The 24622-nt window shown below is 37.6% G+C and overlaps 1 protein-coding gene and 4 non-coding genes across 5 annotated transcripts; all 5 read right to left on the bottom strand.

Annotated features, from left to right (window-relative positions):
• Positions 1–41: 41 nt before the first annotated feature.
• On the bottom strand, positions 42–127 carry LOC112201222. Its single transcript, XR_002936676.1, has one exon. It is a non-coding gene; the product is annotated as a small nucleolar RNA R11/Z151 (small nucleolar RNA).
• A 99-nt stretch (positions 128–226) lies between these two features.
• On the bottom strand, positions 227–324 carry LOC112201220. The gene has a single exon (XR_002936675.1). It is a non-coding gene; the product is annotated as a small nucleolar RNA Z157/R69/R10 (small nucleolar RNA).
• Positions 325–391: 67 nt separating this feature from the next.
• Positions 392–535, bottom strand: LOC112201233. Its single transcript, XR_002936687.1, has one exon. It is a non-coding gene; the product is annotated as a small nucleolar RNA snoR137 (small nucleolar RNA).
• Positions 536–3653: 3118 nt separating this feature from the next.
• On the bottom strand, positions 3654–3725 carry TRNAT-UGU. The gene has a single exon. It is a non-coding gene; the product is annotated as a tRNA-Thr (tRNA).
• Positions 3726–8343: 4618 nt separating this feature from the next.
• On the bottom strand, positions 8344–9979 carry LOC112195761 (protein JINGUBANG). Its single transcript, XM_024335956.2, has one exon. The coding sequence runs from the start codon at positions 9949–9951 to the stop codon at positions 8647–8649; it is 1305 nt and encodes a 434-aa protein (XP_024191724.1). The 5' UTR covers positions 9952–9979; the 3' UTR covers positions 8344–8646.
• Between the last annotated feature and the right edge of the window lie 14643 nt (positions 9980–24622).

Below are 24622 nucleotides of genomic sequence, written 5' to 3'. Positions count from 1 at the left end.
CATTTAAATTGCACAAAACATTGCAAGTCGTTTCATATCCTTTACTTCAGTGTGTGTAACAATCAGATCATTGACACTACGATCTCACGGAAATCCGCTAAGATGATTAAATTTTCATCATAAGCCCCATTTATATGTCGAAAACAATAAATCACACAAGACTTGAATACTTGCAAAACAAAACAGAGACATCAGGATAGGAAAAAAGTGCCTTTAGAAATTGGTTTTGGGTGCTCAGACAGCCAAGGGTTTGTAATCAACTTCTGGGTGAAGAACCCAGATCATAAACTCTAGTCCGCAAAAAAGCCTCGTCACTGCACACTTCTGGATGCAAAATTCAAACATCAGAGTTACAGATTCAGAATTTGAAAAACTTGGTGAAGAAGATAAAACATGTACCAGGAGACAGGTAACACAGTGCAAGCAAATATGCACGGTGCTGTTTAATACTGGCAACAATATTACTCTATGCTTTGGAAACTTGAACATCCCCAACCAATCGAAATTAACAGGGAGTTCACCATTATAAAGCAACAATGATATCAAACAAAAACAAAACAAAAAACCCAAAATTGATTTTATGAAAAATTATCTCGACCTCGACCCAACAAAAAATTTACCCAGACTACGAACAATAATGCGTAGCCGGTTTTGAGAAAATTGGGTATCGATCGAAGTTTAATATACGCTTCCGTTGACACGTCCCTCTGGATTTATAGACCAGCCGATGAACGTAACGCCTATCGAAAGCGACCCAAAAACTATGAATCAATTCTAAAACCCTGAAGCTGTTCTAAAACCCTAGAGCAAGTCTCTAATTCGAATACAAAAGAGATGAAGATGCAAATGCTTACAGGAAAGAAGAGCGGCGATGGGGCTCTGGGGTTTAGGGGTGAAGCTATATAGTGAAATGCAGAGGGTTTGGATCTACGAGAGAGCCCTTTTGGTTTTGTAATATATCCAAAATGACACTGTGGGAGTGTGGGTCTGGGCTTTTCTGCATATGTGTAAAGATGGAAAGGGCCCGGAGTTATATTGTGATGGATGGGTTTGGGTTTAAATTCTGGGAAATCATTCCAATGAGTTAATGGCTGAACCAACTTTCATCAGTAAGCTTCATCAGCAACTGTAACGGTTACCATCGGTGAACAACTTTCTTCAAGTTTTGGCTAAACTAGTGAAGTAAGTTTATGATTCAAACCGTGCATTTTGTTAGAGAGTCTTTAATCATCCGACTTTTAGAGGTTTTTCTTTCTCGTGTTTGGTAAGAATACGGTTGGGAATTACTTTACCTTCTTTATAAAAAAATAAAAAATAAAAAAAGCATAATATATCTAACCATCAAGTAAATATCTCGTCTCAAATCTAAATTGGAACATATCTACTTTATACTATTTAATTAAGTAGTGTCCCACCCCCATTGTCTTTGTCCATGTCCCCAAATCAAACGTGCCCAAGCCCAACCTCATTGAATGAGCAACTGTAACGGTTGCCATCGGTGACCAACTTTCTTCAATTTTTGGCTAAACTAGTGAAGTAAGTTTATGATTCCAACCGTGCATTTTGTTAGAGAGTCTTTAAGAGCTTTTCTAAATATACCCAGTAAATATCTAAAAATAAATCCAGTAAACTTTTTACACCCAACAAAATCATAAAATCTCTAACTACACCAAATTAGTTTTCCGATAATACCCTTATTTCAAATCCAGAAAAACTTTATCAAGATGAAGATTGACAAACCCAGCAAACTCTTCTCTCCTAAGATGAAGAATATGAATTCTATATCTACCTTCCAAATGCTGATATGTTGCTTTTCGAGCTGGGCCTTTCGAGTTTCAATTGGAGAATGAGGGCAATAATCCAAGGAATATCTTGGGGAAATCATATGGCACAAGGACACAGAAGTCGCAAGGGTATACGAATCCTAAATTTTCCATACCTTCTCATTTTAGTATCAATTCCATCTCTCCCAACTATATTCATCTCCCTCATCCTCTTCACCAACATAGAAAACCCAGTACCCATCACATCCTTGTAAGCTGACCCCAATCCTCCATTTCCCAAAACCTCCGCCCGATTCTTCTTGCTCAAACGTGCCTCCCTGGTCATTTACCATCAACAACTCATTCGCTACATTCTTCTTTCTCTGCGAAACCGTCTTCTTGCTCTGCGAACGTGCCTCCCTGGTCATTTACCATCAACAACTCATTCGCTACATTCTTCTTGCTCTGCGAAAACTTCTTAGAATTTCCTCATCCTTGTAGGCAACTCAAACGTGCCTCCCTGGTCATTTACCATCAACAACTCATTCGCTACATTCTTCTTGCTCTGCGAACACGTCTTAGAATTTCCAGCTTTCTTGCTACTACCTGACCTTGACGACACGGCCCGTCGTCTATTTTGTCTAATATTTGCAACTTTTTACTTGTTTTTTGGTGTTAAAATTGGGGGTTTTGAGCTCTTCAAAAGACCCAATTGGAGATAGCCGAGAAATTTAATCAAATAATGTGTTGTTGAGTTTTTGTGTTTATGATGTTGGTGATTTTGATTACTGATTTTCAACTCAGAAGAACGAAGGAGGTTGCTGGATTTGTTATTCTTCATCTTTGCTGGGTTTAATTAAAAATATGGGTATTATCGGAAAACTTGATTTGCTGGGTGTAAAAAATTTTCTGTGTATACTTAGATATTTGCTGGGTACATTAAGAAAGACTCGTCTTTAATTATCCGACTTTTGGAGGTTTTTCTTTCTCGTGTTTTGTAAGAATACAGTTAGGAATTACTTTACCTCATTTATGAAAAAAAACCAAAATAAATCTTACCATCAAGTAAATATCTGGTCTCAGATAGGGCTGTCAATTCTGACACGACTCGAAACCCGCACGAAATAAAGCGGGTTGAACTCGCACGATTAAAAAGCGGGTCAGTGGTGGGTCAACCCGCCATGACCCATTTAATAAATGGGTCGGCCACGGGTCAACCCGCCAACACGAAGTGAACCCGTACAACCCGATTGTGCTATATTTCTTCTTGAAATTTTGGACGTTGGACATTTTTGATCATAGGATTAGATAATTTGAAATATTTGGCTTTTTAATTATTTATGAATTATATATAATTATTTATTTATTTTCATTTTGTGGAGTTTTTAGTGAATTTAATCAATTTATGCATTTTTTTAGTTAAATGGGTCTCATTATTAACGCTTAAATGAGTCATTTTGTCTAACAAGACACGACTTATTTATTAAATGGGTTAAGTGGGTTGGAAACGGGTAACCCGTTTAATAAATAGGTTGGGTCTGAGTTTAAATTTTTGACACGATTATTAAATGGGTTGGGTTTGAGTTTATATCTTGCGACACGACAAATACCTTAACCCGACACGACCCATTGACAGCTCTAGTCTCATATTCAAATTAGAACATGTCCACTTTAACTCTTAAAATCATACTATTTAATCAAGTATAGTGTCCCACCCCCGTTATCTTTGTCCATGTCCCCAAATCAAACGTGCCCAACCCCAACCTCAACCTCATTGAATGACTAAAGTTTGTAGATCTGTAATGTCTAAAATCTAAAATAAAACGATGGGTTCATTAACTTCAATCCGTTTAATTTGCGTTCGGTCAAGATTTGTAGAATAAAAAAAAATGCCCCCATGCAGGATCGAACTACAGACCTTCAGTTTACAAGACTGACGCTCTACCACTGAGCTATAGGGGCTCGCTGCTTCACTGTGCCAACTTATCTTAAATATCGGTTATTACATCCTCACAACAAAAGGTCATTTGATAATGATCACCGCATTCTTTTTTTAAGCCTCCTTCAGTAATTACAGATACACATATAGATTCAGAATACTCTCCATAATTCATGACAGAGTAAATACAAATTAAAGGATCGATGGTTGAATTAGAACCGCTGCTTTTCTCTTCTTCTCTTTTCTTTTTCTTTTTTCTCTCTCGTTTGGACTGATTTGGTTTGACCTTGGATGTATGTATCCAAAATCCTGTGTTTCTTTTTCATTGTCGCTGGGCATCTACTATATATCCTTCATATCATAAGGGAGATTGTTGAAGACAGCTAGCCCACGATTTCACAAAAATGAAATGCTTTGCTTGAAAGAGACTGTTACGGTGTTACCCTAAAGAACTAGAGCACACAGAAATAAAGCAGCCTGCTTGGAGTTGGGACCTTATGCTTGTGGATAGGTTCATAAGATAAGGTACTTTAAAATAAAATAAAAAAAGGATTTCTTCATTATTTCTATTAATGGACATCCTACCATCATCGATCTACCAATATAACTCCATTTGGAGCTATTGTCCCGAGCCTACGTAAATATAGAGTATAATATATGCAACTATACGTTAAATTTAATGGACCAAAAAAATGTGACGATAGGTTGGAATTGAATAGATTTGTAGGTGATGATCAAGTTCGCAATTTGGATTTGCAAGTTGAGTCGTAACTCGTAAACTGGCTAGGAATTCTGTGATGCATACTGGTCAATGCATGAGCTCGGTGTCGATACTAATGGTGCACCGTCACTATAAGCTAGAACCAAAATATATTCAATTATCTGAAATTTTCTAGGGTTTGTCGATCTCCTGGATTATATTTTAATTAGAATGATTGTCTTGTAGTGACGACATCCCATTATCCCAAGCAATATGTTGAGGAGGAAGATATATACTTTGGAAATGTAGCTTGTTTAAAGAACAAGCCGTACCTACTGATCGATATAATGCAGGCTACGTATCCCAAGTCCCAATCACATAAATCCAATTAATCAATCAAGACTTAAGCAACAATCAATTAATAAACTAATGTTATTAGTTTCGATCAAAACCAGTATAAATCATGGGCCGCCTTCGATCGTTTAGATTCTTAATTTTGCCACCAAGTCATTTAAAATTTTTGGATTGAACAAGCAGAAACGATAGAATACTTACAATTAGGGTGTCTGCTAACATTGTGCTAGAGGACAACTAATGTTATACAAGAGAAGACTAAACTGAGATTGATGAACTACACTAATTAATAAACTGGATCTTGTGTAAAACAAAATTGTCCAACCACCACCACAGTTTTAAAACCTCAATAATTAGTGTAATTACGTGCAAGTTAATTATAATATGTCCAATGTACTAACTTAATCTTATCCCCCAATGTGATACAATGAATAATTCTGTATAATTACTTGAAAGTTGAAACAAATCAATCCGTAATGCAAGGGACATGTAAATCCATTTGCATAGAGTATGTTCTGTAAATCTAAGATACTTGCATAATGAGACCTCTGCTTTGGACATCGATTGCTAGCATTCAGGATGAGATGGAATAACCGAGATTGAAAATTTTCTATATGTTCAATCAAGAAAGATCGATATCATATCTAGACCCATGGACGTTTTTTGTAGATATTTGAAATTTGCAAATACCTCGTTGTTGTAATTAGTTGCGCATGGACTTGCAAGCTATGCGGTAAGGCTCGGGTTCAGTCGTCAGTTAGTCAATAGTATGGAGTATTGATCTGCCTGGTTGGTTGCATTAGCTACCAGAATCGCTCGTCATCCTGACGAACTGCGACCCGGATCGCACGATCCAAATCTCTTGCAACCTGTAGCTCGACATTATATTATGTCTTTTCATCCATATTTTTCAGCAAAGTTTAGTAAGTTAATCGGTAGGAAGAGGGTACTCTCTTTTCGCAGTTAATTATAGAATACATGTCACCATCTCAATGGAGTAGGTATACAGAGCTAAGCTTTCTCTGATTTTTTTCTGAGATATTTATGTAATCAGCTGTATTCTAATAAAGTCATAATTTCCAGGATCAATATCCATAAATTGCAGCACGTCATTCAAGCACTGACATCGATCTCTAAGCTAATTAAGAAACAGCAAGTCCAATTTCATGGAATAATATTTTTGACTATCTAGCTTAATTAGCTGATGAGTTCATGAACAGGAAAAAGATAAACCAAATGCACAGATAATATTTCCCAGTGATTTTTGTTTAATGCCATGCCCGCTTATTAGATCTGCATTCACCATCAACTCAGCTTAATATATAATTCCACGCACAACCCTGTAGTTCTTCTTGATAAGGTTGATGTTAGAAGTTACTTGATGTTAGAAGTTAACTAATTAAGTTTTGGCATACGAGTGATACGACCTAGATTTTTGAGTTGCACTACAGCTATTCGCAGCAGTAGCCCAGTTACTAAGTTAATGAATATGGTGGGGGGGGTTGTGGTAGGTTCTGGATTAGTGTGATATTCCCAAGTATGAAGCTTGAGAAAGACGATGGATTGGTTGTTAAGTACTAGATAATTGCTTTGTTAGCTGATTAAGCGGATAATCACATGGGGTTCACAAAGTGGATCTTTGTCTTCATCTGCTTAAGAATTTGAATCTCTTCTCTAATCCATTAATTAGTCAAATATAAAATCAGGTTGAAAACTTAACTTCTAATTTATAGTCTGATTAAGAGAGCCGGCCGTATAATGTGGTTTTGACTTCTAAATTGGTAACTAAATGCAAGTTGTAACCATAACGAGACAATGTTGTCAATTCACGAGAAGTTTTTCTGTGCTACGGTCAAGCCATGTCAGCATGCTAACATGGTTTGACGAGTTAATACAATATTAACACGTAGTAATATTTATTTAAAATGGGATTACACCTCAAAATCTTCCCAACCTGACAGCCAACTCTACGTCTTCACATGTCTGTTCATGAACACAACCCATATCCAAATGTTTTACCCTATATCTAATTGTATTCCTAAACCCTATGTTAATGACTGGATAATTTTGCTCTATTCATAAAAACCACCTTTTTGCCTCTTGATGAATATAATCACTTCATCGATCTGTTTATATTTGCTTAATTCCTTCTTCTTCTTCTTCTTCTTCTTCTTCTTCTTCTTCTTGTCCTCCTCCTCCTCCTCCTCCTCCTCCTCCTCTTCTTCGCTTCTTCTTCTTCTTCTTCTCTTCTTCTACCTCTCACTCATCTTGGTACTTGCTATATATGTTCATTTTTGTCTCTCTGCAAATAATTAACTTGAAACTTCCTCCTTCCACAAAAGTGCAAAACCCCAAAACCGATATGAATGTTATTCTATATATGAAATCAATATTAGAATAGAAAATCAATGAAGATGGTACTTTTGAAGAGTTGGGTTTAGATCTGGGAGCATAAAGAAAAGAAAAGGTATAAATGAATTTTGTTAGAATTGAAGGTATTAATGGAAGAGTGGAGAAGGCAATGAGATTGAAACTGGTTTTTGGGACAACGGTGTGTGAGTTTGCTCATGAAGCGTAATCTCATTTTAATAAATATTCCCACTTGTTAATATTTTATTTACTCGTCAAGCCATGTCAACATGTTGACATGGCTTGACGGTAGCATATAAAAATTTCTCGTCAATTCACCCCTAGATAAAATGTCTTCACAACCAGACTAAATACTAGTTGGCATTAATTCTACAATTACGCACATCAATTTTTCAGTTTGAAAATATAAATCTCATGATAAATCGTTACTTTTTTTTTAGTTAAGTCGTGATTCGCTATTTTTATGGAGCTTAGGCTACCATTAAAGCAAAGAAGATTTGATTTTGGACGAATTGAATGATATATTAGGGCATCTACAACAGATTTAGCTATATATAACTATTTTTTAAGGAAAACTCAACTCCAACAGACTAGCTATAGCTAAGTTAAGTTAAATTTAACTTTAGCTAAAATGACTAGCTATATTTAGCTAGACAATCAAGAATAGCTAAAGCAAAAGTTATATTTTTCTCTCCTCTTTTGTCCACATGTCAATTTACAAATTCTATAAAATATAGTATATTACTCACAAATAGCTACTACTGATGGAGTAACATTGTTAAATCAATAGTTATATTTCTTAACTCTAGCTAAATTTAACTCAAATATAAATTCTACTATTGGATGATGCTCTTTACATTTTACAACCCTATATTTTAGCTAGGCTTCGTTTCTCTCACGATTTCAAGCTTTAATTTACTTCGTAGAAATATTGTCAAAAACATTGACCTAAAGGCTTTCTCCTATAGATTTGAAATGCTGCCAACTTCTTAATTTTGATAGATTATTAGATAATTAACTAAGAATGCAGTACTCTTGAATCAGAAAAATCAAAATGCATATCCTCTTACAATTTATAGAGGATGAATCGCAAGATTTCTTCGACCATACTAGTCCATTAATCTGCAATTGCATTAATGAATAAGACTTAAGAACAGCCGTACTGACCTTATTTCAAAAAAAAAAAAAAAAAAGTGCGAGACTGTGAGATAAAGATATGAACAATTTCACATCAAAGTTTCGGTTACGCTTTCACATCAAAGTGAGATAAAGGCCGGATAACTGCAAACCTATCACTCTGCTCATAGTCAAACTAATTAAACAACCAATATTAACAACAAAAATCTTAATCAACAGCCAATTACAAACTATTCAATCCGATCAACAAACCAATACCACTATGCTAAGCACCGTCCGAGCAATCATATTTCAAAAACAAAAACAATCTGAAAATGATTGCAGTACTGGGACAGAGTACTCCTGTACGTGTTGCAATTCTTACAAAACTCTCAAAAAACTAATCATAACATCTTCTGTTCTTTAATCGCCTCCGAAACCGACACATGCCACACCTTCACCGCTCCATCTAAACTCCCACTCACAACCGAAACGACGCCGCCACCGCTCTCTCCCGTAACCGCCACCAGCGCCTTCACCGGTTTCACGTGTCCCTCCAAAACCCCCAAACAGCAATAACTGCCATCCTCCCCTCGCCGCCACATCCTCACCGTCCGATCAGCGGACCCACTCAGCAGCAAATCCCCGACGTTGAATAAACACAGTATCGCCTTACCGTGCCCCCTCAACGCTCCCGTAACCGCCATGTGGTTCGCGCTGTCCTCTCTCTCCCACGCCAGGATCGAACGGTCACAGGCCCCCGAGAACAGCACCGATCCGTCGTCGTTTAGAGCCAAAGCGTTCACCGCTGACTTGTGCTTCTCCAGCGTCGCCACCAACACGTGGCGCTTCTCGTCTTGCGGTCTCGCCCAGACCCGGATCCGACGGTCCGCAGACCCGGTGTAGACGGTCCCGTCCTTCGCCACCGCCACCGCGCTCAAGGCGTCCTCGTGCGCCTTGACGGACTCCACGCAGCGGAGGTTGGAGTCCCGCCAAATCTTCAAGGTCTTGTCCCAGGAAACCGAGTAGACGAGGCCGTTGTTGACGGCGATGCCGGTAACAGCGTCGGCGTGCTGGATCCAGAGGCGTTTCACGTGCCGGCGTATGCTGACGTAGTTCTTGGGGAGCGCAAAACGAAGCAAACGGTCGTTGACGGTGGGGAGGGTGGTTAGGAGTCTGTGCCGTTTACCCGGGATTATCTCCCAGACTTTGATTTTACAGTCCTGGTGCGCGGTGAACACCTTGCCGTCGGAAAACGAGACGGACTTCACGGAGCCCGAGGAGGGATCGTGAGCGTTGAATGAGTCGAGGTGGGAGAAGTCGGCCCGATCGTAGACGTTGATTTCGTGGCCGGAGGCGGCGTAGAGGCGGTTGTGGTGGACGGCGAGGCAGGTGATCGGGAGAGAGGAGGAGGAGGGGGTGGGAGTGAGGGTGGTGAAGCAGAGGTGAGAGACGGAGAGGTTTGGGGCGTCGAGTTGGGAGATGAGCTTCTGAAGGGAGGGGACAGATGGCAGCGTCTGGAGGGAGAGATTGGAATGGAGGCTGGTGCTGCAGGTGTCGCAAGTACTGGAGGAGCTGCTGGGGTTATCGGAGGAGCTGCTGGAGTCGGAGACGACGTGTCGTTTTTGGTATGAGGGTTGGGGTTGGGGGATGGAGACGGTGGATTCGTGGGAGGAGCAGGTGGCGGAGAACCACGATCGGAGCTTCATGACGGGGTTGAAATTAAGAGAAAGCTGAGTGGAGCTGTGGGTGTGGGGTTATATAGAGAGAGAGATCGGTGGTCCCACGTGGAAGGGGGAAAAGACGAAAAGGGGGAGGAGGGTATGATGAGTTCAAGGTCCGAGGTTGAGAGGAAAGGACGCATTTGCCGGTAGGGGCGTTTTGGTAACTTAAGTTGGGATGGTGGGTTCAATCTTGGGCAGCTTTACAGAGCGAGGGTTAGGGTAGGAAGTAGGAACGCGTCTGGGACATACGCTGGGTTATGCACTGATGCCAATTGTCATTTGCTTTTGGGGCGGGAAAGAATAAGCTTTTAAGCGTAAAGAAGTAAAGAACAAATCAATGGTAGTTAAATGTTGGGGCGCTCGCCTACAACCAGTTGGCTAGCTTGTCCATGCATGAGCGAGTGAGCTGTTACCAGGTGCATGAAGAGGTGATTGATATGATATGATTTTTTTTTTTTTTTTTTGAGAAGAAGGTGGGATTGATAGTAGGTAGATTAAAGTGACTGCGGAAATTGAATTCACGATATTCTACTCGTGAACAGAAGATTTATATTGCTAAATTAAATTATAGATGAGATGTATATTTAAGTGAAATTGTAACTTGTGTTATATTATTATTTGACTTATGATTAGATATATGTGATTATTGCGTATACTTACACTTTTTCCGGTGGTGAGCTTTTTGATCTCTTTGGTATGTTAATTTCTGGTGTGACCTTGGTTGTGTGACTATGGTATGGGTTGAGTAATTCATTCTCATTTCTACGTTTAACGGAGCTCTTTGATGATACACGGTCAAGATGGCCAACTTCTCGAAGACGGTTGAAATGAGTCGCGTGGTGTTAGGCCTGGGTCCTAGGCTATGATGATTGCAATGCATTTTGGTAACTAGCTAGCTGGATTTGGTCAACCAATAGCCATAGAATAGGTAAATAAGGAAAAATCCAAAAACATTAGTCAATCCAAGATCAAACAGAAGACAAACCAGCTAGCTAGGAGAGATTATTCAGAGCACCGCCGTGCACTTGCACCAACATAAATGAATGGTTAGATTGCATTAAATACACTTTTTGTTTATTAAAAATAAAGTTGATAATAAATATCAAGGGTTGAGATTATTTTATAAGGGTTGGGTCACTTACACCGTCGGTGCATAGAATAATTTCCAGCTAGCTAACGAAAATGCATGTGAACCGATCGAAGCTCTTTAGGTAGTGGAGAACTGCGTTAGTTGATAACGACTTGAAGCCTTGAAGGTTTATTTCACAAAAAATATATTGAATTTATTGTTACCAGAAAAAAAAAAAATTCATTGCTTTTTGAGAAACTACCGGTAAGTTAATGAACTGATATCATTACAGTAATACATTGACATAAAGTGACCAAACAACCCAATAAATTGTCTGATATGTTTGTTGAAGCCTTCATGTATGACATTTATTCTATTCAACTGAACCTCCAAGTCTCAAAGCAGTAGTCATTATTGATACCTTTCGTCAATGTTTGAAACTTGGGATTGAACGAAAGTCACTATACAAGTATACAATCAGAAGAAAAAGAAAAAGTCACTATACCTGGAATACCGAGTATGAAGAATAATTTCTTAATGATGCTTTATTATCAGCTGACTCATTCATTAGAATGTTGATAATAATTAATTTACCACTTGCACTGTACTATATACTTGTTTTAATTAGTACTAATCCATTTTGTAGTTATGCTTACGGAGGTTTCATATCCTATTTCAGTTGTTTGACGGCAGAGACAATGAGACATTGATATTTCAAGGCATTGCTTAATGCTTATTACACAGGCTACAAAATGTAGGTCAATAATAATAAGGATTAGAGTCCCGAATATATACAAAACCATGATGCATCTTTTTGGTTTCGTTTGGATCGTATTGTTCATCTTGATAGTTAAACAACCAAACAAATTGGTCTTGTTGGCAAATATATGGCAAGAGAATAGATAAGCACAATATTGTCACTTATTAGTTCAATTTTTTCTCTTAGAGTAACTTTCCAAACAAAAAACAAAAGTTGTCATACCGCCAGAACTCAGAAGTTTCGTGTATCTTGAAAACATAAGATAACATAATGGGAGGTACTATATGACACTGTTGATAAAATGTACTATTTGACAAGGTATTTTATTAAATTTAATGGTATTCATTTTCATTTGTGAAAGTGACTTCAAATTAACAAAATAAAATTTCTCAATAATTATGAATCCTTTGGCACTTTTTACCTAGCAAGTTGATTTCATGTATCTATAATAATAATAATATTAAGAAAAGAGAGCTTGCTCTCTATAATTGATTTTTTTTACTAATTTACCCTTTATATTTTAAAATGGTTTGAATCAGAAATAACCAATAGGGATAATAAAGTCAATTAATAAATAAAAAATAATTAAAATAAAAATAAAATTAAATGTAGTGGAAACTTGGTGGGTAGAAACTCCCACGTACTATTTTTAACTACCTCCCCACACACTCTTGGAAAGGCCAAAAAAAGGAGGGGGAAAAAAAACTAACCTTCCTACACATGGTGTGTGTAGGCAAAAATGCTAGTATATGTATTATCCCATTTGTTATGTTTGACTATCTATCCAACTATATGCATCTCTTGCAACATGGTCATTGCTATTAGAATAAATATAGTATTCTTGCTAGGTTTTGGTCATTACAAGATCATTGGATGAAGTTAAGTATATATTTCCGGTTCTAGCAAAGTAGATTCCTTACTCGTCTTCAAGCATAGAGATTTTGCTGGAAAATTACAAGCCTCTTGCTAAAACAGGATCAACGAATGTCCACTTATAGCTTGGCATTAGAAACAAAACTAATTCCTTTTCAGTTCATGCTCGATGGATGATGTTCTATTTGGCCTATATATGCATGCATAACTATGAATTCAAAACAAAGAATATGAAAACGTAGATAAACCGCATCACGTCTTCTTTGCATTATATTAACCATTCTAAACTTGAATTGTCCCCTCCAAGTTGTGCAGATTATTCATTCTGATTAATACATCTTAAGAATGTTCTCTGGCCTTTAGACTACGACACGGTCGACACCTAATGGAATGTAACTAACAAAGTTGAAATTGGGCATCGAACTTATGATGAGAATTCGTATGACGGCCATGTCTAAGATCCGCTGCTTTCATTTTAGCGGCAGACTAGCTCGACGATGGGGCGCGTAGAGCCGCGCGTAGAGAAAGAAAAGAAAAATAAACGAGATCACAAAACACGTTTGTGAGGTATCGAGTCCACCTTAGAAATTTACCCAATGTCATGATGTTAGAGCCACGTATTGAAATAACAAATGTCAAAGGTAGATTAATTTTCAAGAATCGTCAACGTCAACATAGATTGATCTCCTAAGAAATTTACCCAAATGTCATGATGTTAGAGCCACGTACTGAAATAACAAATGTCAGTTGTAGATTAAATTTCAAGGATCCTAAACCGTCGACATAGATTAATCTCCTAGCCTACCTTAGAAATTTACCTCAATGTCATGTTGTTAGAGGCAGAGGGACGTACTGAAATAACAAATGTCAACTGTAAATTGAATTTCAAGAATTCTCAACCGTCGACATATAGGAGATTAATCTCTCCTCGAGGTTAATACAAGAAGCATAGCAAGAACACGTTCTTTCAAGATTAGAGAAAATAAGTGTAGGTACAAGTTTTGATCAACTTGGTGTGTTGACATTTCATACAAAATGGGAAAATATTTTTGAGGTTTAATGAGTTTAATATCTTTTATTCATTTAAAGATATTTTTCTGAGTGCTAAATTGTATTATTGATTTACTAAGTATTTTAGGATTTGGTGTCCTTAATTGTTTTTAGGGAAAATCGTCTGTACAGTACCTGACCTTTTCCCCATTCTAAATTTCAGTACCTCACGTTCAGAAAATATCATAACGGTACCTGAGGTTCTGACCCCGACCGAAGATCGGTACCTGGTGCCGTTACCTCCGTTACAAAAACTGACAGCTGGCATATTTTGATCATTAAATGACCAATTTACCCTTTTTTTTTCTTCTCATATAATAAAAAAAACTTTTTTTATTTTATTTTTTTTATACATGAATGCCAAAGTGAAAGGGTTAGGAGGGTCGTAGGTGGGAAGGGCTCAGGCGGCGGCGGCGGCGGGAAGGTTCAAGTGGTGGTCGGGCACAAGCAATTTCAAAGTGGCGCAGCATCACAACAACACTCCAGCAGAGTCGCTCGAGAGGCGGGAGTGGCTGGCGTCGATAGGAGGCGGCGGAGGAATTGGAAAACCATAATTTATCAGCCACCACCACCACCACAACCACAACCACAACCACACGACCCTATCCCCAAACTTTGTGATTCAAACAACACCCGTAGCAAATTTCAACCCATAACACCACCAAAGTGGTTAAAGGAAAACAACCTGAGAAGATTTCCATGTCGATCACTTTGATTTCCCGAAACCCAGACAAAGCCAAGTCCTTGAGCAAGTCATTGGGTTTACTCCTTGGCCGGGTTTAAAGTTGGGTTCAACTCTGATTCAATGCAGAGCAAGAACAAAGAGGAGCTACTAGAGAAGATGGTAGAAGAGAATGAGAGGATGGTGGGTCTGGTGACGGAGCTGGTTCACCGGAAAAATAAACTCGGCTGCTGGGATCATTGTCGCAGAGGGTGGAGCAGCTGGAGAGGGCTCTCATCAATGAGAGATTTAAGGAGGAAAAAGAGGAGACATGATGTAGATTGCAGGGAAGGGTTTTGGGTTTGAATGGGGCCGATAGAGAGAGAGAGAGAGAGGGGGGGGGGATGATGGGGAGAGAGAAAAAGAAAATAGAAAAAAATGAATTAAATAAAAAAATAATATATTAAAATATGAAAAGACGAAAATATCCTCCAACTGTCAATTTTTGTAACGGAGGTAACGACACCAGATACCGATCTTCGGTCGGGGTCGAAACCTCAGGTACCGTTCTGATATTTTCTGAACGTGAGGTATTGAATTTTAGAATGGGGAAAAGGTTAGGTGCTGTACGGACAATTTTCCCTTGTTTTTATTTTGTTAACACAAAAATATTTATTTTTCCTTGTAGAAGGCGGATTAGGGTAAATAGCTGTTTTGGTTGTTTTGTTTTGGGATGGCAGCTATCCTTAGTAGGTGAAAAAACAGACGGCATATAGAGGGGACTTGGAACGCAAAAAGTTTTGAAGGTGTCTTGCATGTTTGATAATTGAGTCTTCGCAAGAATCAAAACACTTGTCCATGTTTAAGTGTTCTTGATCATTGTTTAATATGTATAACTTCTCTTGAGATCAGTTGAGGAGCTGTGAAGAAAGGAGAGCGATATTTGGTGATCGTTCAAGTGAAGAAAGAGTTCAAGACGGAAGACAAACTTGGTATTAGTATTCATCTAATCATTGTAGCCGAGCTAGTGCTATTCAAGTTTGTAAAGAACATATCCTTCATCATAAGTAAATTCTTATTTTGGGTTCTCAAAAGTAAGAGCTCCGCAATGTTCTTAATCTTAGAAGTTGAGATTTTCACTGCGTAACCAAAAATCTGGTGTTCTGTTGATTATTTTTTTGTTTCTGCCCAATAGGGATTGATACGTGCCTTGCAATCCCCATTTTCCAGAAAATCACATTCTGTTCTTGTATTTTCAATAAGAAAAATATATTACATGTTTGATAGGCATATCCAACAGAGTGATTAAATTCAATTTTTAAAACTATTTTTGAAACAAAATTTAACTCCAACAGGCTAGCTGTCTCGCTATAGCTAAGTTAAATTTAACTTTAGCTATATTTAGCGACAATCAAGAATACCCAAAGCAAAAGTTATATTTTTCTCTTCTCTTTTTGTCCACATGTCAATTTATGATTCAATAAAACATATTATATAACTCACAAATAGCTATTACTGCTGGAGTAAAATTGTTAAATCAATAACTATATTTCACAACTAGCTAAAAAGTAAAGTGTATTGTTGGAGATAAAACTTAAGATTTACATTTTAGAGAAATTTTAAATACACACCCTTAACTACTTAATACACATCCCTATTATTTTATATTTCAAATTAGATTTTATAAGTATGTTAAATGACCAAAATAGACATCTATGTATTAGAAGAAAAAAAAAATTGAATCGCGCATTTCTATGTCTCTTTTTCTAAACCCTATACGTTGCAATACATATTTCTTCTCCTCACTTCATCACCAGAATTTCGACTATGGACATGAATTTGAAGACCTCGTTCAACAATCTTCAGTTGAGATATGTATTCTTCATCTTGTATTGAATACAATTCAATGTAATCTCGAGAGCTATCTCATTGAGATCAACCGTCGTTTTGGAGGTGGTAACCAGTAAGTTGTAGAGTGAGTAGAGTAAGAAAGCAAAGCATTTGGGTTTTTTTTTCTATCAGTTTTTAGTTTTCATCTTGCGTAACATATTGAACATGTAGTGCATGAAAGTGTAAATTTTGCAGACTATATTAAAAGTTTAAATTTTGAAGGACTTGCAAATGTTCGAAATTTTATATTTTCAAATTCCAATTAATTGATGTCGTAATGGAGTTGGGATAGGCCAAAATTTCCAGCAAAAAATAGAAGAAAATATGTAAAAGAAAATTATGAAATCTCAATATACTAATATACAATAATCATATTAAATAATAATCTTAATATAGTCAAATAATATGATATTTCATGGTTTTAGAGATTAAGGGTATTTTAGGTCATTTGGGTGGTGTATCTAGTCTAATATTAGAATGAAAAATTAAATAGGTGGTGTATTGAGTGTGGGGTGTGTATTAAGAAAATAGGGGTGTGTATTTAAAACTCTTCTACATTTTAATAGAAGACATCATGCCGTACATTACTAGCTAAATCTTAAAGTCTACTTAGTTCTTTGTCATCTACAAAGTAGCATTTATACTAGTTGATATATATATTATATAATGCTTCAAATGGATATTTTATATTTTGTTTTTGAGAAAAAAAAAATGGAATTCACTCTAGTGACTCTACACGCCCCATCGTCGAGCTAGTAATGTACGGCATGACTCCCTTGCTTTTATTTGAAGATAAAACTTAAGATTTACATTTTAATAGAAGACATCACGTTGTACATTACTAGCTAAATCTTAAAGTCTACTTGTTCTACAAAAGTACAGTTATACTAGTTGACATAATGATTCAAATGGATATTTTATACTTTGTTTTTGAGAAAAAAAAAAAAAAAAAAGGAATTCTATATGATTTATCTCAAGTATTTACTAATATTCATTGGATTTTCAAATTGAAATTTGCAGCGAGGTCTCGATCTAATATATTGCGTAAGAATTATTGTATAAGATCAATGTTACTTTGGTCAATAAACTGCATCAATGGATGATCATCGCTCCATATCAAACCCATTATCTTTACCCTAGAATTCCTTCATAGGGTTTCGTACGAAGAATTTATGCCCCGCGAAGTTAGTTCCATGCATTAGTATTTCTGTTGCATAAGCAACTTTGTTATTCCGTTAGTAATTTGATAAGAGCATTTTAATGCGATGTTTTAATAGTTATTTCCTCATATTTTACTTAGTTATTTCCTTAAATAAATAAATTTTAATTTAGTTTTTATTTTCTAGGTACATTGGAATAAATGGAGCATAAATGAGCTAAAATGAAGAAATTGAGTTTTCCTGGTCCGACTAGGAATCCCAGTCAACGCAGGAATCCTGATGAGGCTAGGAAACCTGAAGGCATTAGGAGACCACATGGCTTGAAGATGACGTGGGAAATATTATGGGAAATTAAATCTTATTTTTGCATGGGAAATGATGGAGATAATGTGAAAATCAAGGAGATTACATTGAGAAAATCTTGGGAGAGTTTCAAGGGAATGTGCAACAAGAAAAGACTCAAAACAAGTCCAGATTCGTTCCTTAATTCCCTCAAGATATGTTGGCTGAAATTAGAGAATAAAATCTGCAATTTTAATGAGAAAATCAAGAGGAAATCAAGGGGAGGATGTTAAGGATAAAGCCATGGAAAGATTTAAGGGAGAAAAGGCCCAAAATGAGTCCGGATACATTGTCTAGGTTCATGCCTAGATAGTTGGCCAAAAATTGTGAATAAAATCAGATTAAATCATGGGAAATTTGGCAACAATATATTAGGGATTGATTTTGGAGCCTTTTGATTGGTTAGATGACACAACAGAGCTGACGTGGCGCTACGTGATTGGTCGAAGCTGTGTGGTGCAACCAGAAAATACTTTGGAAATTAAATTCATGAAACCTTGCCTTCCCCTATATATAGCCTCCTCTCTAGATGTTTAACCAGATCACACCACCACACACCACCACAACACACCTCTCTCCATTAGAAAATAAATATTAGAAAAATTCTCTCCATTCTCTAGTCTTCAGAAGCTCTGCGTCTCAACCAAGGAGGAGAAGAAGTCATGCAATACATCAAGATCCTATCCGCCATCCACCCTTGGTCGTCCCTAGAAGATTGCTTGCTTTCAAGGATTTTCGAGTTCTTCGTCTCAAGGCCATGTCATCCATCTTTCACGGTGTATTTCATACTTTCTTTTGTTATCCTTTGTTTGATTCGTAGAGTTATGAATTCTAGTTAACATGACGTTAAGGGCAAAGTTTAGAGCCCATTTATATGTTTTGAAATAAAGTTGTGATTTTTATATGTTGATTTATATGTTGCTTATGTGAGATTGCTTGATTGATTTTGGATTACAGAAAACTTTTATATGTATGTGTTCTTTGGTGGCCAACTTAGGATATATGCATGTAATTGGAGCTAATTTAAGTAGTGAAGGCTTTGGACAAAAGTCGAAATCAATTAAGGAGTATTGCAAATAGGTGAGCTTATTCATAACTAGGTTGTGCACTTTGGTTGACATCCTTTCTCTATGCTTCATGCGTTAAATGTGTTCTTGATTAGCTGGCTTTCTAGACTATGATTGCATGTTCAATAGGATTGATTTAGGTGCTTTCACTTAGATTAATTATTGAAGGAAAGTAAAATATGGGAAATCGTTTGCTTTCTAACGTTTCACATGGTCAACTTATTTCTCATGACATAGAAAATCAACTATAGGAATTGTGATTGGATTTCATTAATATGATTGTGGTTTTGATCTTTGTTCCTTGCGTTCCACCTTTGTATATGTGTTTTTATATTTTCTTTCTTTTATTTATTTTAATTTTCAAAACTCTAATTCTTAAATCCCCCTTTTATTTAGTTATTTGTATATATATTATACTTTATACTTTAATTTTTTATTTGTTTTACAATGACAGGTGTACCCTCAATCCCCGGTTAGAACGATCCCTATTTACCGTATACTAACGATGACATTTTCAGGGTTAAATTGCGCGCTTGCTTTTAGCGTATCATAATTCAAATCTGATCCAAATGGACTACGACTTCCCTTTATTATGTTTCTATTCTATAATACGAGCCATATCTTTAACTCAAGAACAAAAACAAAAATTCTAATTTGAGTTGGGGAGTGACAAAACTGTAACCCTTACCCTAAATTTAAACTAGATCCTAAACTCTACACCCACCATAGACACTAAACCGTACATCCCAAGCCCTATGTGAGCCCCCGAAAATTTTATTTAATTTTTAGAAGGTAATTTTTCGCTATTAAGATTTTTCCGCAAGGTGATTTAAGTGAATGAAGTTATTTTGGAGATTAATTTGGTGTCAAGATTACCAATTGGGCTATTCGAAATAAGTTTGGGCTGAGATTCCTTCATTTGGGCCTAGAAGGTTACAAAAGTTTGGTGAGGTGACCGTTTGTTGAAGTTTCGAAGACGATAACTTGAGTTTTAACAAAGTTTTGGATTTTGAATTTTTAAGAGATCGAGTTTTGGGCCTAAGACGAAGTCGAGAAATAATTTAGGAAGTTTCCAACAAAAAAACGAATAAAAGAAAAGTTACGAGCCCAAAACCGAAAGCAATTAATTAGAAGAGTTTCGTAACTCGCCGCAAGGGCAAATTTGACTTTTCTCTCACATGAGTATAAATAGAACAATTAGGATTAGAAAACCCTAGCATCATTTTCTCCTCCTTCTCCTTTGCAGCCGCGTCCTCTCTCTCTCTCTCTCTCTCTCTCTCTCTCTCTCTCTCTCTCGCCCTCCCCCCGACCTCTCTTTCTCGTCCTCTCTTTGCCATCACCGGAAAACCCCATTTCTGGCCACCATCTCACAACACCACCACCACCAATCGATCCAGCACCTAAATCCGACCCAAGCCCGAGCCTCACCAACCACATGCACCGCTGGCAGCCTCCACACGCGACTACCAAAAGCTGCGACACCACTGCCTTCCTTAATCTTCCGATTTCCAGCCATTGATTCACACTATCTCTACCAAAAATTGAAGCACCAAGCCCTAAAGAGACCATGCCTTAAATCTTGATGCTGGAAAATCGCCGTACACACCACCGCCGAGGGCATCAAATCTGCAGGCCTTCGTTCTCCAACCTCCAGTCCAAATCGAGCTAAATCACCTCCATAGTTCGAATCAGCATCTCACGATTTACAATAGCCCCAAAAAATCCCGACCTCTAGCTCCGGCCAGAACCACCGCACGCGCCGCCGCTGGCGCGTGAGCCACTGCAGCTCCATCGCTCGTGGTTCCCATACTCCCAGGTCCTCACGATTAGGTAATTTTCGTACCCCTCTTTTCGATTAAACATCCAATTTCGATGTGGACTGAAAACCCTAATTTTGGATTGTTTAATTTGGAGGACTTTGAGGTCTGTGAGGTTTTGGATTTTTGCATTTCTGGAAGTTTTGGGGAAGGAGAAGACTGCTGGGTCAGTTTCAATTGAAACTGGAAAAGGTAAGAGCCATGTACAGGTTCTGTTTTGGGATACCGAAATGGTCAAGGTTTGGTTATTAATGATCTGGTATTTGTTAGGTGTTTACACGACTATGGGTGGTGGATTGCAGCAATTGGAATTAGCTCTCAGTTTGGAAAAGAAGAATTGGTAAGGGTCCGGGTTTTGAATATGCTGTTTGGTGAAACTATTGTGGTTGTAATCTGTTGTTTGATCGATGAATGAGTGTGGTTAATGTGTGAAATTATTAGTAGCAGATATGTGACTCGGTTAAGTTTTGGTATTGTGACTCACGATTGAAATTGTAGAAATGGGTAATAAGAGTAAGTTAAGTGTGAGTTGTTGAGCATGATGTTGAATGGTTGGAAAATGGATTAAATGAAGGTAAATTTAAAGTGACATTTTGGGTCAAAGGCTCAAACAGTTTGGAAATTAAGATTGGATCAATTTTACGACGTAAACTAAATGCTGTGATTGATGCTAATATTGAGAAGCTGTTGATAAAGAAAATTGTGGTTTTCATATGCTTAAGTTATTCTATTAAAGTTAAGGAAACAAAAACAATGAAAGTATTCTCTTAGTTATCATACCCCGGAATGAACTTAGTAAACAAAATCATTCGGGAATGGTAGTTGTGCTTTATTTTCTTAAAGTAAAAGTGCTAAACAAAAGAAGGTGAAAGTGCCAAGTATGATCACCATATCCCGAGTGATTCAAATGCTACATCGATCATTTGGATTATTTGGGGAATGGTAAGAGTAATTGTTACTAAAAGAAAGGAAGGGTAGACAATTTATTTAACCCGAACCATATTATTGAAAGAGGTATGATTACCATATCCCAAATGAGCTTACTATTCTAAGTGAGTTGTTCGGGAATGGTTTTTCATAATTATTGATCATGGGTTATTTGGTGAATTTTAAAGTGAGTTATGAATTAATTACTTATCGGATACAATTTTTGTTAAGGGACTTGAGCATGTGCCCATGAAATTGGAAGAAGTGTCGAAAATCAGAAACGAAGCTAAGTTTGGGCGAGCACTCCAATTCCAGGTAGGGTGAGCTGTCCATTCCTTGTTAGAGGCTTTTCTATATGTGGAATGCTCTAGTATAATAATATGTTGCCTACAAATACGTTTTTGGTTGTTCATTAGTCGATGCCTCGTGATATCCGTGTTTCCATAACTGATAATTGCTTATTGCGAAAATCAAGGCTAGACTTGCATGTTGAGATACTGTACCCATCGTATGTTTGTACTTGTGACCTGAAAGTGAATGGGGCCTAGACGTGTTGATTCCTAGGGATCCCATGGTGTCGATAACCGTGAACCTCCGGAGGGGGTTGTGCTCCTATATTTGTCGAGGAAATGTGAGTATAGACAGTGAACCAGTCATAGGAGACTCAGAGCTAGGAAATTGACACTTTCGTTGCTTGTAGTCACAAGGACTACAGAGTAGTTGGCCGGTTCTTGAAGGATGACGAACCTGGTCGGTCATCGATTTGTTTTAGTTTAGCCGGCAGGTAAGTATCTCGGAGCTCCAAGTTGTGTGAAGCATGCTGCATATGTTTTATAAAAGAGAACAAATGTTTGTGGTTGCCTCTTTTTAAAGTATTTTCAATAAATGTGCATAATATTATGTAGTAAATATTTTCAAGTATAATCTTTCAAACCTAGCATGGTTGGGTCGGCCCCTACTGGGCATGCGAGGACGAAAGCTCACCCCTACAATAGTGTGCAGGTTTCGAGCATGTGGTCGGGAAGCGTACAGGAGAGGCACATGGCCCGGCTTGGCGCATTTCTCTTAAACTTTATCAAAAGAAGGTTTTGGTCCTTAATCGGACTTTGAAGTCACTTATTTATTTACTTTTTATTTGTTTCGTATTCTCTTATTTACAAAATTTCGAGAGACCCGCAACCCTGGGGCGCGTCTCTCATACTTATATTTATTTAGTGATTTATTATTTCCCAAATTGGGCTCCTATTGTATGCCCAAAATCCTTTAGCCCACTTTAAATTCCGTCTTTGAAAATATGTTGTTCGGTTGCTAGAATGCTTGGTCCAAGAAAGTGTTTTGTAAACCAACAGTTTGAACCCAAAAGGCCTTGCGATTTCGGGTTGATGAGTTATCGGGATGTCATTCGTAACATGTCTGTTTCTCATTGGCTCGGGTTCGCGGCGCTGTGGGACCCCTCTCTCGGGTCACCACACCCTAATCCGAAAAGTGCAAAACGCTAAACCTCTAAATTATCTGAATACCACGAAGCCCACACCAGACACCCAATTCTTAATACACAAAACAAACTAACCTAAAACCAGATACATGTGAAACATGAAGAATTAGTTTGTAAGGTTTCCGAGGTATGGTTTTGATTCTAGATGGAAGTGCTCTCTGAACTTGTTTCCTCTCCATTTCCTTTTCCTTGCCCTATGTGCACCAAACTGATATTCATAACTTTCCAGGGGTAGTGTCATCTTTCACACTTGTGCAACCACGAAATATTGGACCTTGCTCAGCCTGCCAATTGACACTCGTAAGCTCCGCCATTGATCAATTAAATTTCTTGTGCTTTCAAACTCCATGCAAGAATTACAACTAGCTAGCGTTGTGCAGTGCCTTCAGACCAAAAGAAACAAGTCAAACAACCAACTAGCTCCTATATTCTTCATAATTCATATTCTAATTCAACTCATGTCTCTGAGGCCTCACTTTTTAGTATGTAGCAGGCCTTTGCTCAACAAAAGCTATTTGATCTGTTTAAAATATGAGGATTTCTTTCAAGTGAGGCCCAAGGTGATTGAGGTCTCGTAAAATCACCAACAATATTTTAGGACAACCCAAAATAATAGAGGGCGTTGCTAAATGATCTAGGCAAATATCTAGAGACATCTTCCCCCCCTCTCTCTCACACACACACACCACCTCTCCAAATAAAACATGATTCTTTATAACCCTGCTGAACGAGAAACTCAGAGCCCCAATATTCCAAACAATACAATCCCTCAATTGCCAGATTGAAAAATAAAATAAAAAAGGGAGCAGGTTGATCATAGACTATCTTTGGTAATGATCCAATCCAGGAAATTTTCTTCAGCAAACCGTGCAATGACTGCAATCCACTAGTTGTTTTTAAAAGATGTATTTGGTTCACACATTTGTTTTTTTTTTTTTTTTTTAAAATAGATATAAACCCAATTTTCTAAAGAGATATTGGGAAAAACTCATACATATTTTTCTATCAATCTACTCCGAATGCAACTTTCCTCGTAGAGTATTGATGTATAATCAATATTTTTTTGTATTTTTTTATATTCCTAATTTACCCTTGGACAACATTTTTTTTTGTTTTTGAGAGGTTGGGCAACCTTCCTTGTAGAGTGTTGATGTATAATTATAGCATATGACATTATGGCTTAAATCATGCATGTTTTGATTTCAAATTTTTATTGATGATATATATATATATATATATATATATATATATATAACACCATGGTTTTGACCGCTATTGCTCGTGGGGTTCCACCGAAGGAGATGCTGTTGGGTGCTTGTCAGCTGGTTTTGGCTGGGCTGGTGAGAGGCGGAGGGTTGTGCAAACAGGGCAGGCGATCGATCCTTGATGAAGGTTCTTGGTTGGCGGCGCTACAGATCTGACTTGGTGGCCGTGTGTGGAGCAAGGACCTGGATTGGGGATTGGTTTTCAGTGCTAGCGTGGGCCGTGGCGGTTTGGTTTCGCGGCGGTTTAGGCCGTGGTTGTGGCGGCAGGGATTGAGGTGGC

Source organism: Rosa chinensis, chromosome 4, assembly GCF_002994745.2.
Source record: "Rosa chinensis cultivar Old Blush chromosome 4, RchiOBHm-V2, whole genome shotgun sequence".
Lineage (NCBI taxonomy): Eukaryota > Viridiplantae > Streptophyta > Magnoliopsida > Rosales > Rosaceae > Rosa > Rosa chinensis.
This window is presented reverse-complemented; position numbering and strand designations above follow the sequence as displayed.

Coding starts and splice junctions, on each gene's coding strand:
- LOC112195761 (XM_024335956.2), bottom strand. CDS start 9,951: ATGAAGCTCCGATCGTGGTTCTCCGCCACCTGCTCCTCCCACGAATCC.